Source organism: Thermobia domestica, chromosome 8, assembly GCF_964235325.1.
Source record: "Thermobia domestica chromosome 8, izTheDome1.hap1.1, whole genome shotgun sequence".
In the NCBI taxonomy this organism is placed as follows: domain Eukaryota; kingdom Metazoa; phylum Arthropoda; class Insecta; order Zygentoma; family Lepismatidae; genus Thermobia; species Thermobia domestica.
The window spans coordinates 265,405,275-265,421,653 of record NC_137461.1 but is presented as its reverse complement, the minus strand read 5'-3'; the positions used below and the strand labels follow the sequence as shown (position 1 = coordinate 265,421,653).

Sequence of the window (16,379 nt, the reverse complement as noted above, 5' to 3'; positions counted from 1 at the left end):
GTAGTGAAAACGCCTGGAGAGATGCAATTCAACTTACACGTAACTTTTCTCAGCACTGATTGCAGTTGGTAACCCTGACCCAGGTGTACAGGTAAACTTGTAAAGTAGGTGACTAACGAAACAGTTCTCCATTCTAAGATAAATCTCTATGGTTCGGATCGTGTTGTCCAATGAACATCATAAGCTCAATATTGCTTTGTATGTAGTGTTATTTTATATTCATTATATAGTGTATGTTCAAAGAAATAAAAACGCTAACCACGTATGGATTAGAACATGCTTGAAAGTGGATGAAAATATGAAAATGTAGAACAACTGCAGGCAGGGGCGGATCCAGAATATGATCAAGGGAGAGGCTAAACCATAGTTTACCGCTTTATCCAGTGTAAAGCAGGATTGAAGCCCATTTTATCAAATGTATACCTGAGTGTCAAGGCGGGCTCTAGTTCCTAAAGCCCCCCTTGAATCCGCTCCTGACTGCACGAAATAAATTTGTAAATCATTGCCTCCACTGACAGACCTTCTCCAATTCTCCTCATTCCAACATCTTTTTTTTTTTTTTCTGGAGAGAAGATCATAGTCCAATTCTGACATTCATCTCAGAATGGAGAACTGTTACGTGCGTCATCTACTCACAAGTTTACTTCCATAAAGCCCTGACTCAGTGTTACCAACCGCTGTCCTTCTGAGGAAATGTTACGCGTAAGTTGGGTTGCATTTGTCCAGAAATTTTACAAACTGCAAATGATCTCGACACCAAGGAATGGAATTGGAGCACTCATAGGGGATACTTTTGCTGGTGACCGTACCTAAGAAGAAAATTACCACATAAGCATTATATTTTACACTACATGTCCATATAAACTCATCCTTCAGTGATTTTTTTATTTCTTTGCAAAAAGGGATTTTGTTTCTGCTTTCCCCCTGTAATTCGAAAGCTGAGTATAGTATTTCAGTATTAGCCTGTTTGAGGTTGAGATTGAGTGAAACATGAACCTGCATGTTAACATGGAATCCGAACCACATGAACCTACATCGGGAATCAAACTCGGGTCTCCCACGCCCAACACGTGTACGTTAACCATCACGAGGACGTCCTACATATTTACATTTATAGCGAATGTGTATATATAACACAGAGGGCAATTACTCCTCCAAACATCCTAAATGACGCTCCTTATTGTTCACTCAATTTCTTGTAGTTTTCATTCGCATAGCCTTATTCATTTGTAAATGTCGGTTAAAATATGTGTGAGAAAGCCAAGACAGTGGCCTAATCTGTAATACGTATGCAAAGGTTGTACAGTATGACCAGGCGTGCACCCAGAAATTTTTGATAGGGGGGGTCAATTTTTTTAGGGAGTCCAACACTACAAGGAACTACGCGGAGAAAAAAATGTATGTGACGTAAGTAGAATCGTATGTTACATTTGTAAATCCTGTAGTTATAACTGAAAACGCATGTTTTATAATACTTTCTGTATAAGTGTTCCATCTATACGTACTTTCCGTATGCAAGAATATTAGGCGGTCAGGATCCCACATACAAATGGACGTATATAACATATAGCTGACGAAGGTAACATACATATATGTATGTAATATAAGGAAGACAGATATCAGATATCCTGCATCGGCATGATGTAACATCTAAGTGCAGTGCCTACGTAGCATACAGATAACGTATGCTCCGTACGGATTTCTGTAGTAAGCAAGAGGATTCCGTATATTTGTACAATATATCACTGTCCGGAGAACGGATTTTTCTCAGTGTAGCTCTATGTAGTATTAAGAACCGGTGTTCAATTCTATTCTGCACCAGAAAAGAAGATAAGTACTGTCATCCATATTCTCGAAACAGAACTATTGCTTTTCTTTTTAAGAAAAGAAAGAGCACAGATGAAATGTTAAAATCACATTTTAAGGTGCATCAATCATTTCTGTGCTAAACAAATATAGTTTTATTAAGATATGTGTAGTTTAAAAATGCATGTCGAACTACGGAAGTTTTTGAGGAAAGTCCGGGCACGATGTACTCCTCGTATGAGTGCGTCTCTGAGTATGAAATACCGAATATTAAAACAATTAAAAATTGTCATCGCAGAAACTGTTGCGGTCTTTAATGAAATGTACACAAGGAGTCCACATAAACCATTGCATGAGGAGTTCCGTGAAAGTGCCCTTATACATTATGCGTTTAGCGCCATTTTGAAGATCTATTACTTACGCCATTGGAGCCATGAAGTGTAGATAGCTTTGAGAATTTCTACCCTGACGATTGTGACAAGCAGATCGACATTTTGGCATAACAGAACTACTGGAAAAGAAAATATATGATCAGTTTTGTGGTCAGATACAAGTTAGTATTTAACGGAACAGGGTTCAAAAACATTTAACTGTCATTATTTAATGAATGACAGTCTGTATTGAAAACCTGTAGGGACGTCCGAAAATATCAGTGAAGTTCGTATAATTACGTCATCTTCAACTGAACGTGTGAAGATATCTGGAAGTATTGCAAGATTCTGTGTATTTGGTAATTTATCAGTGGGAGAACATTGCACAGTATCTGCTCATGCACGATGGTGAACCCTGAATTCTACGAGTGGTTACATGATCATTTCATGGATTGGGAGAAACGACCCACACACTACGTCTTACTCACAGCCCAGAATTAACTCCCAGAGACACAGATTGGGAGATACGATCCAAGTACTATGTTTTACTCACAGTCCAGAATTAACTCCCAGAGACACAGATTGGGAGATACGATCCAAGTACTATGTTTTACTCACAGCCCAGAATTAACTCCCAGAGACACAGATTGGGAGATACGATCCAAGCACTATGTTTTACTCACAGCTCAGAATTAACTCCCAGAGACACAGATTGGAAGATACGATCCAAGTACTGTTTTACTCTCAGCCCAGAATTGATTCCCAAAAACATGGATTGAGAGATACGACCCACGCACTATGTCTTATTCGCAGCACAGAATTAACTCCCAGGGACATGGATTGGGAATTACGACCCACACACTGTCTTATTCCCAGCCCAGAATTGACTCCCAGACGTGGATTGGGAGAAACGACCCACGCACTGTTTTTTACTCGCAGCCCAGAATTGACTCCCAGGGACATTTTTGTTCAAGGATGAGTGAAGAAATATGTGTACCAGAGAAAACCACAAAACATGAGCGAATTGGAGGCAACAATTTCCAATGTACTCAACAAAGTTTTGTTACACATTGAACTCGGTAGTTGCGGATGTTCCAGTTCGTTCCAGAAAATGCCTTGATGATATTGGAGTTTTTTGAAATATAAATGATATGAAACAAGAACTGGAGAAATAAAGTATGTCTCAACTAAATCGGTTAATAAATAACAAGTTCATAATTATTTGGTATTAGCAGAATGCCCGTTCTTCGCACGGGAAAAATATGTTTCATTTTGGACATAAAGGGAACTCAAACTGTCATCAGTCAACTTAGGGACTCCAAAAACTAAGAATGTGACACTAATATTAGTCTTTTTCAATTACTTGGGGGCGCGGTGGCTTAGTGGTAGAGCGTTTACCTCTGGTGCATGGGGTCCCGGGTTCGATCCCATCTCCGCCAAGTAAACTTTGTGGTGGATATCATCATGTCCATAGGTTTCCTCGGAGTACTTCCGTTTCCTCCCACTTTCTTCATTCCACCATTTCACTCATCTCTCATAATCACCGTCTCCTTTAGCCTAACCGGCATAACCGTGGAACGTAAATCTCAAAGATTTCATTTCATTTCATTTTTTTTTTCCAATTACTTTTACGTCACCATCCGCCTTAGGAGTACTAATGAGGGCCGAATTTGGATGTAAACAGCATCGAAAGTGTCACTGTTCATCTCAGCGACCTCAAAAACTATGGGTTCGACACTAATATCGGTCATTTTCGATCATTTTTATATAGCTACCCCTCCCCCCAAGTTGCACCTTAAACGATTAGGATTAGGATTTTATATTTATGTGCTTTCGGCATCAAAGGCCATTTACCCCGTTACGTTTTGAGGGATGACATCGCTCGGCGAGCACACTATCCGGGAAAAGGGAAGGAAGGAAGGGGCCTGAGACCTATAAATTAGGTACCAACCCGGCATTTGCCTGGTGTGAATGAGGAAAATCCAGGAAAACCTTATTCAGAGTGGCTGGTTTGAAAAAGCGTTTTACATTTTTTTGGACCGACTGCCCCACCGTTGCACTTTCAAAGTAAAATAAAATCCATCCCAGGCCCGAGCCTCATCTATATTGAAAATTTGATCGAGATCGAGTGGGTGATGCAAGAGTTATTAAGTTCCACAGTCACTTTCTATCTTATATATATCTAGACTAGGGAGTGACCTGTATACTCTGAGCTTAAAACTAAAATTTCTATGATATTAGTGTGCAGGGCGCAAAATTTCTGGTCGCCAATGGCGACTAGGAATTTAAAGCTGGCGACCAGTGTTCAGTAGGAATCGTTTCTGCCTAAACTCACAGGGCTCCCAATTTTTGTTTCGCACGAAAGTAATTGTTACTGAGTGAGAGAACACGGAATGTAAAGTCTTCACAACGAATATGGAAAGTGCTTCATGTGAAAGATGCTTCAGCAGTCTGAACAGAGTTAAGACTGCCTACAGGAATTCACTGAGAACTGGGACACTGGGTGATTTGCTGACAATTTCCATCAATGGCCCTTCACTTAAAGACTTTTATCTAAAAACTGCAATCGACAAATGATATTTCAGTACAAAGAGAGATCGTTACACAAACGTGAAGTCTTAAGGTAAGATATTTTTTAACATGTATATGAATTGTTCAATTCAAAATTATGTTGAATCTAATTGTCTGGTTTTGAAATTTTATGCACTGATGCAATCTCTTTCTTTGTCAAACCAAAGGCCATGGGGAGATCTCTAATAATTTGTACGTGAGAGATACTGGCGACCCTGATCTTTGGATTGGGGAGTGTGTCTGACTTCGTAATTTTGCGTCCTGGTGTGGCAATACCACATTAAAATCGAAGTGTGAAGCATATCGGGCACATCACCGAGTATCTTCAAATTTGCCATATCCATTTGGGTCAAAATTTTTTAAACGGAAATCATAATGTATAACACATTTTTTTTTTAAATAACGTGAGCAATTAGACAAAGACATCAATGTAATTATTTCTGTTCTATCTTTATTCGTCACGAAATTATGGTCAATACTGAAGGAATTTGGTTAATCTGTCCGTGTGTCCGTCCATCTGGGTGATAAAAGCTCTCAAGAACTACTTGATGGATCGCCATCAATTTTGGCCAGAGTGTACATGGTAGAAAATTAGAAATCGAGTTCGTAGACGGAGGCCATCAATCCAATGGAAATGACAGAAATCAATCATTTCCGGTTTTAACTTTGATCACAATAAAGTAAAAACGGTAATAGATAGCTAAAAGTGGTTTTCTTTCAACGAAGTAAGCGTCCCAAGAATGCATTTTATTTTACATCCTCAACTCTTTACTAAAACCAGGAGTGATATAAATCCACGACAACTTCCGGTTTCAATCTTGACCTACAAAAAACAAAAAACTGTAAGAGATAACGAGAAGACGTGTTTAGGGATCAATGTAGCGTTCTAATCTTCTCTCTGAAATCTCTACTCAAACCGAAACTTGCAAAAGTGAACTACTTCCGGTTTTAACGTTGATCACTATACAGCGAAAAAAAAACTGTAATAGATAGCAAGAAGCAGTTTTCTTCAATCAATTAAGTGTCCCAAGAGTATATTCTATCTTTACTCTAATCTTTGTACTTACACCGGAAGCGGAAAAACACTTCTACCACTTATGGTTTCAATAATTGATTAAGAAAATGTCACACCATACAAACCAAACTTCTTCACGTGGTGAACATTTGACACTGCTACTTATTGTTCCTAAATACTTTTAATTAATTACAATTTCATTATTAACAAGGATCGAGAAGTAATAATTCTATCGATGTCTTGCTGAATACATGCACTATCAGAAAACGGCATTAAATTTCATTTTTTTCGTAAGTTTTCCAGGTGCATAGCGTCCACAGAAGCTGTGGAAGCTCTGCTTCCTTGAGTGATCAGAATAAGGCATTAAAATAACTAATGTTATGATTCTTTTAAGAATAGAGAAGGATATTAATCCTCTGTGCTTTTAAGTCGGCTGTGAGCCGAAACTGTAAATTTCACCGTGCTTTCCCGTGTCGGAAGGTTCCCGACACTGCAATTTGACATCGTTTGCTACAAAATGTCTTATCTTCGCCGACTTGTTTTCATTCATCACGTAGTTCTTTCTACCACACAGGCACAACAAGAATGGTATGAATGTCTGCAATGTAGATCTATGTACGTATTGCTGACAGTCGTCTCTTTCCAACTTAAGGGAAATCTAATATGTATCTTACACGTCTGTTTTTACAACGATAGAAAGAAAAATCTTAAAGGACGGTTGGATAGCAGATTGTTTTTAGGCCTAAGTGATTCTAAGAAAACAATTTTAGTAAGGAAAGTGGTGAAATTCTTACTGTAAATTTTTTGGAAAGGTAATCAAGTAGTAGTATGGAGAATACTGGTGAAGGAAGCAGGCCGGTAGCCAGTCCAAAAATATAGGGGGGGGGCTGAAGTTAGGGGGGCAAGATCCAACCATATTATAGTTCATCACCATATTATACATTATTTGCAAGCCTACCGTGAAAATTTTAGGGGGGCAACAAAAACTATGGGGGGCCCCTAGACTCCCCTGGATACAAGCCTGGAAGGAAGTGAACTAGGAGTGGAGCAGGAGCGCACCCACGGGGGTTCACAGGGTCCTTCCCCCCCCCTCAAATTTCCTTACCCTACATACATTTGTACACTTTCTCAATAAAACTCGACTTGTTTAACAGGGAAATTATTGATGTAGCATGAAAATGAAAATTTGATCACTTCATCTGTACTCTTTCTATTATAAAAAACAATCTAGTTCTATCATGTTTTTCTGAAAATATAGGTGGAAGTACTTTCTTCTTTTCGGGTGTAGAATAATACTTCTTCAGCACTTCATAGACGTAGTGGTTTCTAGTATTAGACTCCCCAAACAAAAATTTCTGAGTGCGCACCTGGGTACTAGTGATACATTGTCAGTAACCAGTAAATGGAAAAGATATTTAGCGAATGGCAAGGGCGTCGATCCTGAGGGGGCATGGGGGCCCGGGCCCCCCATGTGGGCCCCTTCATTGTATTTGTGAATATACAATATTTTGGCATAATTTGAATACAATTTGTCTTAAAATCCTGATATATGCCTTCTCCATCTGAATGGGTTCTACCAAATTTACAGAGAAATCGGCACCCTTGGCGAATGGTCCTGATTGTGAGATCTCTACATTTCCTTTTAGAGTTTCAAAGCCAGATGTATAATTAGGTGTAAAGAATAGGCTAAAAATGAATTAAAATATATTTAGTTTCATAATCAAAATTTTCAGTTAATGACTATTTCTATAGCATAAAAATGGAGTACAAAAGGTTAAAAATAATGCATTAAAGCTACAGAATAATGGATTATAAACAACACTTTCCCCTAAGTGAAAACAACGCACGCCACTGATGATTCTCATTTAAAAATTTTTGTACCAAACCGAATATGGCATCATACAAGATTAACGATACAGTCCTCTTATAACCCATCATAGTTTTCCCTCTCTTATAACATATCTAAAAAAACTTTGATTTCCTATTTTCTACACAGTTTTAACTTTATTTGGGTGTTTCTATACTTTTGGGCCTCGTTGTATGTCATTGTCTTGCACGATTTAACACTATAACCGAAGCATGAGTTTCAGATTCGTTATGGAAACACAAGATCTCAAATACCTATAAGTCGAGTTTATATTATTTATTTATTTAAAGTTTCTTTTATATACATGGTATATAAAAGTATAAAATAAAAGAGCCAAATAAACTTTCACGAGCAACCAGGATGCCACCATTGTGTTTTAAAATTTACCACTGGATCTCAGAGACCCATGTTTCGGTTAAAGTGTTAAATATGAACAACGAAAGGGGAGGAACCACAGGTATATCTGTAAAATATTGATGTAACTTTTCTCTCAGTGTGTTTCATATAACATATAACAACACATTAAAATACTTGGGACAAATGGAAATGTATAAGAGAATGTTCCTTGCACTAATTACAGTAATTATTTTATATAGTGAATGTGTATCTTTTAATCGATTTATTGATCAATGTAATTTATTTACATACATTTAGTGCGTTCCTTCAATAATTCAACAGATAAGCTGTGCTATCTCTAAATTAGGACGATTGTCTTACATCGTAAAATCCATCAATTAATTGAAGAAGTATTGTTGTCAGAGAGCTTACAGGAAATACATATTTTTTTAAAAAAAAAATATAAATATTTATCATATGATAAACATATTAGGTAATATAAAATCTTCTAAAAGACAGTAAGAAAGGGTCATGTAATTCCATATCCTGTCATTATAGGCAACTATCATTTCTTTGTTACTATGCAGGTTGCATAAATGTTAGGGAATATTGTAGATTTTAAACATAATATGGATAGGCACCGTTAACGTCACTGTTACCCGTGAAGATAACGAATTCCCTCTATTAACAAACTTGCTCAAGATAATCGCTCTCTGTCTATTACAAAAAAAAAAAAAAAAACAGAATTCAAAATCTTATTTCGTTCAATAGTTACCCTGTGGAGTAACCGATGAACTGACGAACAGATGGTCATACTATAACAGTACAATCCTATAAGTCGTTCTGCGTGATCCTAATAATATAATATGAATCAGTGGCGTATACGACTTTCGTCAAAAGGATGTTGCGACATCAAGTTCACGTTGTTTCAGGACATGTGCAATTTTTGTACACATACCTTAATACGACAGATGTTCGTTTATTTTTTTTATATTACGTATATTGTTGAAAAAGAGAATTACAAATCAGAAAGAAAGACTCTTGCGTACGCCACTGACGTACGAGTAGATTGATTTAAAAAACTTGTTATCAAATATTTCTTCAATGTTTTAGAATATTTGCAAGGGATGAAGAATGTTTCGAATATATTAAAAAAAAAAAAAAAGAACTCTTCAAACTTTACCTTATACACATTTCTTAAAATCTAAATTGAATTTATTTTAGTTTTGGGCTAAAAGAGGCGATTGACTAATGAAAGTGCATGATTGTAAAATTAAATTTCTGTTCACTCTCACTGAGAATCGAACTCAGGACCATGTGAACCAAAGGCACACCTGCTGGTTTCGTTATTTAAAAGTTAAGTAATTACCAAAAGTTTCTCGGTAACTTAATTCAACAGTGATTACTCGTTTACTTAATTTTTAGCGTTTTTCCATTTCTTAAGAACAGGGACACGAACACAAAAACATCAAAGACAGTTAAAATTCCAAAGGCTCTCCCACTGGGAAACCGATTTGGGAGAGTGTAAAACTCTCACATAATGTGATTTCTCGCTTTGGTGCAAAATAAAACATGGAAATTTTTGCTCCGAAGCCCTCGTGAACAGAATCACTTTCAAGAATTAACTGAGCAGGCATTCCAAAACTTGGGTAACAGTCTTTAGTTACGCTCTCCTATTTCTGAATCAAAGCCCAAATTAGGGTAGCTCACGAGATGACACAGAGATCTTCCAGTAAAAACAAATACACTTTCGACACGACACATCATTTGCATGACATCTTTTGAACTCGAGATGACTTCAACTTTTGCTTTTCCAAAAACTCTAACGATCTGTATACATATTTTAAGCAGGTCTATGGATATTCTCATTATACCCTACACAATACAAAGAAAACAAATTTTATAAGAAGAGGTTCAGTAGACCTAATTCTATGTCTTAAAGAACCCAAAAATTCATCACCGCAGAAACTAAAGAATCATTGAATTTCTACTTTGTGAGACACCATTCCAGTTGGGATTATTATTAGACCCTACTTCCCTAAGGCTACGTTTTATACTATTTTCCCATCTCCAAGTTCTTTCAACAAGAACTCTACACACAGCGACAATTTTTCAAGTGTCTGCTATGTATCTCACCCACTTTAGGCGTCTAGATTTAATGTTAATTACATTTTTCAATATGTATAAAACAGCGATTTTGCCAGGATGGTCGGATTTAGGTGTGTGTACTCCTCAAAAGAAACTAGCGCTTTCCTTATTCCATTGTAAATAGTATTTCAAGTCTTAGAATATGTCAAGCGGGTTGTTGAAAGTTTAAATACAGTGTTTAATCCAATAATTAAGGCCTTCCCTGCTAGTCTAATGGCTTAGCGTGCACGCCTTTGGTGAACAGGGTCCGGATACCTTTACTGGTGGGAAAGCTTTGAAATTTGAGCACATTAAGATGGTTCGGATTCCTCTTTAAAACTGTAGGTCCATGTCTTATATAGCATTGGTTCGGAAAAAAAGGCGTTGAACTTTATAAATCGAAACTGTTGTTTACCTTTGCATTGATTTTAGCCTTCGGTTTGGCTTTGATCGAAATTCCTAGAACTTCCTTCTATTACTATTAAGTCCATACGCATAGGAAAGTGAATTCAAAGATAACACAGACCCCTTTTAGACTATAAATATGACTTAATATTCTTAAAAATAAATATGTGTTAAATATTTTTTCAAGAATGATGAAATTACATTACAATAAACGAAATCTATTGTTTTATATCCCTCGTTTATGGATTTATGCTAAAGGAGACCGGTGATTTATTAAGGAAGTTGGTTTACACTACTCTTGTATATATATTTATCCTCTGTGTCCGTGTATCCGTCCGTCTGGGAGACAAAAGGTCACAAGAACAATTTCATGGATCACCATCAATTTTGGCCAGGATGTACAGGGTATATTATATATTTCAATGACTTCATTCTAGTATGCAACTCCACTGTCCCTAAGCGCTAGGTTCATTGCATACAATTTAAACCAAACTCTTTCACGTGGTGTACACGTGACTTTGCTGTGTAAAGATTATCAAAGGTCTGGTGGAATGAGGATATAAGAGGAAACGGAACAACCTCCAGAAAACCCATAAACATGATGTACTTTACTACGAACTCACGTGGAATGGGAACAAACCAAGGGTCCTCTAGCACCACAGGTGAACACTATACCACTCAGCTACCATGTTCCCTTCCTAAAGTTATGAGTTTCGAAGAGGACCAGATAGATTATAGTCTTCTATGCTCTCAAAATAACTAAATATTCTTCAAAGAATACGTGTTACCACGTTAGAAAGTATATATTACAATATCAGATATTAATATTAGCGAGACCACTGGAAGGGTTTCAATCGCAAGGATCAACTATAACGAATTCTTCTACCAACATTTAGAAGAGATCTATTAAAGCATAAACGAGATTTAATTGTGCCATTTTTCTTCTTGAATGTGCTTAATTCATTTTTAATTAGACAAATAGAAGTGCCACGTGTACAACACATGAATAAATTTGGTTAGAATATTGAAAGTAACTGTATGGTTTGCAACCAAAAAGACGTTATGTATAGTTGGATTACATACCACCAAGGGGTAATTTATGTATAATAGTTCCCTATGCGAATACATGGGGGATATATTTTCGTATGAACTGGATGGGTTACTTCCCTCAAGAATGTGGAAAATAACTGAACGGTATGCAACCAAAATGCCATTTATGTATAGTTGGATTGCATACCATCAGGGGGTCATTATGTATAATATCTCCCTATGGGAATACATAAGGTGGTATATTTTTGGATGAACTGGATGGGTTACTTCCCTCGACGAACTCAAATTCTTATTCTCTCTCAAAATTGATGGTGATTCAGCAAGCACTTACTGAGATTTTTCTCCTAAACAGGCACACACGAACAGACAGTGTAAATCTCTACAGAGTATATAAAAGAATAAGTTCTGACTGGCTGACTGACTGATTGATCAACACCCAGGCCAAACCACTTAAGCTAGAAACTTGAAATCTGGACAGGGTATAGGATTTGTGAAGTCAGGGCCCACCGAAGAAGGATTTTTTGAAATATGTCGCTAAATGGGAGGAAAGAGGTGTAGAATGTATTATATTAAAATATCCATATCTCGGAACCTTTAAATGTTATAGACATAAAAGGGGGTATGAAAGGAAAAGGGGAGGGAATTACAATTATAATAAGATATCCATATCTAGGAATCTCTTAACGTTAGAGACGATTCGATATTTTGAATTCTCATTTAAAATAATTAAATACATGTTTCACAGTTTGTTGATATTTTCCCTAGAACGGAAGAAAAAAAGGGTGGGATTCCAATTGTTAAAATACGATTACCATACCTCGAAACTCATTACGGTAAGAGACATGAAATTTGGTATTTAGATTTTTTCATTTAGAATAATTAGACACGTTTTAAGTATTTTGAGAAGTGCCACGTGTACATCACATGAATAGGTTTGGTTAGAATATTGAAAGTAACTGAATGGTATGCAACCAAAATGACATTATCTATAGTTGGATTGCATACCACCATGGAGTAATTTATGTATATAATACCTTCCTATGTGAATACATGGGGGGTATATTTTCGTATGAACTGGATGGCTTACTTCCCTCGAGAAAATGGAAAGTAAACTGAATTGTATGCAACCAAAATGACAGTTGTGAGTAGTTGAGTTGCATAACATCAAGGGGTAATTTATATCTAATACATGGTAGGTCTTATCTTCGGATCAACTGGGTAGACCATCTCCATTAACGAACTCGATTCCGAAACTTTTGACCCTATTTTGACCATGATTGATAGGATCCATCAAGTACTTCTTAAGAGGCCTCATCACTGCGAAATTAAAATACCGCTAATTTTACAGTAATTATGTGATATCTTCAAATAGATAAAAGATAATTGAAAAGTGGAACAAGACCTCCCTAGACAGTATTATTTTGCGTGAGATACCGTTATCACGACTCAATTATCTGCTTTCGATTTCCCGCCATTTAGAAAATCGGCATTTATTTTCGCGTTTCTAAATAACAGCAAACGAAAAGCTATTAGGTGACTCGTGATAACGGTACCTCATGCAAAATAACATCGTCTAGGGAGATCTTGATACACTTTTCGATTATCTTTTATCTATTTGAAGATATCCCGTAATTATTGTAAAATTAGCGGTATTTAAATTTCGCAGTGATAGGGACTCTTAAGATCTTTTTTTGTCTTCCGGACAGCCGGACAGAGTAAGTATATAAAGTAGTTTTAGTTGGAACACCAAATTCCTTAATAAACTGTTCTATTGCCGTGCACATAACACAATAGAAAAATGAAATTGTCTTATGAACGCTGTCTCAATTTGTAGTCCTAACAGGATTCAAACCCAGCCTCTCTTCCTACCAAAATCTTGCCAATTCTTAATCTCAGGCCAGTAACTAAACAGCTGATTTTGAAGGAACGTTAACTGTTGACTCGATCTACCTGTTTCACATTTAGTACATGCAAAACATATCTTAAACACAGTAGCGTACTCTGCGAGGGTTTCAAGGTTCTAAACCGCCCCCCTTGATCAAGATATAATGAACTACAGTATATTAAAGATAATGGATACAAACATCCTGATATAAATTTAAGAGCTTGCATCCTAATTTATGAAATTCTGTGTACGCTACTGCTTCAATAGACAATATACAATTTATGGGAGTATAAGAACTCAGGGGTGCCCAGATTGGGAGGGCATGACACAATATATGTGAATGAAATTTTATGGGAGTCGTAAGAAAATTAGTTCAAACTAACCTAAGAGAAACTAGAAAGATTGTATAATAAGATGTGTAATATATATATATATATATATATATATATATATATATATATATATATATATATATATATATATATATATATATATATATATAAGACATCATTTTTCAATCAAAGCCGTTTCCAGGAGGTGGGTTTGGAAGTCAGAATCATTCAGGAAGTTTAAAAGCAAGTACCGGTACTATCTTTTTGGAAGGACTATCAGACGAATTTCGAGGAAAGGCCGGTTAATGGACGAAGGACATGTTTCTGGACAGCTCTGGGTAACTCATGCTAATATCTAGGCACATGGTTCTACAGATACACAACCAAAATTTACAAGTTGGTAAACTTCATGTGTTCTTGGGGGCACGTTGGTTCAGTGGACGCACGGGTAGATTCTGGTGCAAGGAATCCGTGGTTCAATCCCAAGCCATGTAAGTTTGTGTTCTATAATATCGTATCTGTATTTTTTTCTTAAAGTTCTCTCATTTCCTACCACATCCTCATTCCACCAAATTCATTCATAACCACACACAATTTCATTAATCAGCCGTCTTCTCTAGCCTACGAGACATACACGTGGGACGTAAAATTCAAATATTTCATTTTGACAGGTTCTTCTGTATTTTCATTCAATATTCGACAAAACTTCTGCAGAACTCGAAAAATTTAAAAATGCCGGTCCATTAACCCCTCCCTAACAGCACGTCTGTTCAATGTATTGAATGGACTAATTTATACCACGGCGGACAATAGAATAATGACAGAGTGGAAATTATTAAGGTGCCATCGCAACATTGCTGGCATTAATGAGACATAAGACAACCCTTCCAATTCTTATTGTTATATTTTTGACTACAGGTGTATGTATAGCTATCCATGTTATCGATTAAATGGCCGGTATGTTTTAGTTCATTGCGGTTATTTTATATACATGCAAGGTTCATCGACTGTTAACGATTCTTGCAGCAGATAAGCAAATAAACACAAGAACATTTACAATACTGAAAATTAAAGCAAGAACAAAATTAAATAAACTCGTGTATTGGAGACACACAAGCTTGTTTCAGTTTGTATATAATCCGTGAAGACAGATCGTAAAACGAATCTAGCAATAACACTTCAAGGCCTTTCTACCACGTCTCCTGTAGTGTTGCCAGGACAGAATTAATCAAGAAAGATTTTTATTTCTTATATAAAAATGACTGATTAACTTCTTGCAAATGATGAGGGTGGGGAAATCTAAAATTTGTCATATTGTAATTCAAGCGACTACCACTAGGTGTAATATGTTTCTGTGCCCAAATACATGTTAGAGATTGATCTATGAAAGCAAGCAGCTTTCGCGAAAAGAATGACACATATATTTGTTTTAAGAAAAAAGAAATACTGACATGCTATGGAGCTTAGCTACAAGTAAAAGAGCACAATTGATATAGAACGTTCTTCAAATTTATGTTGTCATTAAATTTCTCTGCTACCATGACGTACGAATATAACGATAGGTTTGGGTAACTATTGCAACCGCCTTAAATGCACACTTTAATTGAAATTGCAGCATGAGCACGAACTGATTACATGAAGAGAGATTATACACAATTAATGTTGTAATTTCTGTGTGATGTTTTTGGTATGGACTTCAAGAACTCCCGGAAACAGTAAATAGGTTTAAGAACTATTGTTTGTATCAAGAAACTTATTAAATACTTCTTTGCTGTAGCTGTACCGTGATTAGCGAGGCCACTGGAAGGGTAAATGAAAATTGGTACTTACCTCATAATTTCGTGTTCCCGTTCTTCCTCCTGCTTTTGTCGCATCATCACAGACTCTATAATTCTTCGTTCTTCTTCAGTCAGGTGGGACAGGTCCGGCAAAGGCGGCATATCCGCTTGTCCCCCTCCCATTTTGAACCTTGGGTCGGCCATTTTCTTTAACGCAGCGCACAGGTACGGAGTGTTCTATCGTAGCACCGTGCGTCCTTTCGGGCGAAACCCAACATTGGGGGGACTTAACATTGCATTGGTTTCGTTGTCTATGGCATCTTGGCTATGTTGGTGATTCCCGACTTTCCGAAGCAAACGAAAATTCCGGGTATTTGCACATCTTCGCCATGTTTCACAATACGTTTTCTAGACCCCCTGCACTATAACCCTGGAAATCGTCAGCGAGCGGGGGGCAAGGTGCGGGAGGGGCGAGGAAAAACCAGAGTTTCGACCGAATCACTTATTTCAGACTCGCGCGGAGCGATCTTGCTTCCGCTTTGAAAACGTAGTTCGTTTCCCTCCCTACAGTACCTACATTACTCATTCATGCAGGGTTAATAAATAATGGGATGCGTTAAATTTGCACCAATGGCGTGGAGAATACCAATGACGTCATCGTGTCAGAGGGTATTGATCCGCTAGCGGCGCTACGATCGGTGAATGAAGAAGCTCAGATGGAGGGGAAGTAGAGAGGGGCGGTTGAAAAAGGGTGTAACAACGCGCGAATGCTTAGCACAGGTGTCCAGGATGCAATAGCTCTTGTAATATCGGTGTGGGTGTACTGCTTTGATCAG

The 16,379-nt window shown here is 37.1% G+C and overlaps 1 protein-coding gene across 10 annotated transcripts in view; it reads right to left on the bottom strand.

The window, feature by feature from the left end:
* Positions 1 to 15,987, bottom strand: part of Rim (Rab3 interacting molecule) — a 516,869-nt gene extending 500,882 nt beyond the window's left edge. For all 10 annotated transcript variants that reach the window (XM_081769756.1, XM_081769757.1, XM_081769750.1 and 7 more), the window contains exon 1: positions 15,596 to 15,987. In XM_081769756.1, coding sequence (XP_081625882.1) covers positions 15,596 to 15,747 — 152 coding nt within the window. In that variant the 5' untranslated portion in view covers positions 15,748 to 15,987. The remainder of the gene's footprint in view (positions 1 to 15,595) is intronic.
* Positions 15,988 to 16,379: the final 392 nt, after the last annotated feature.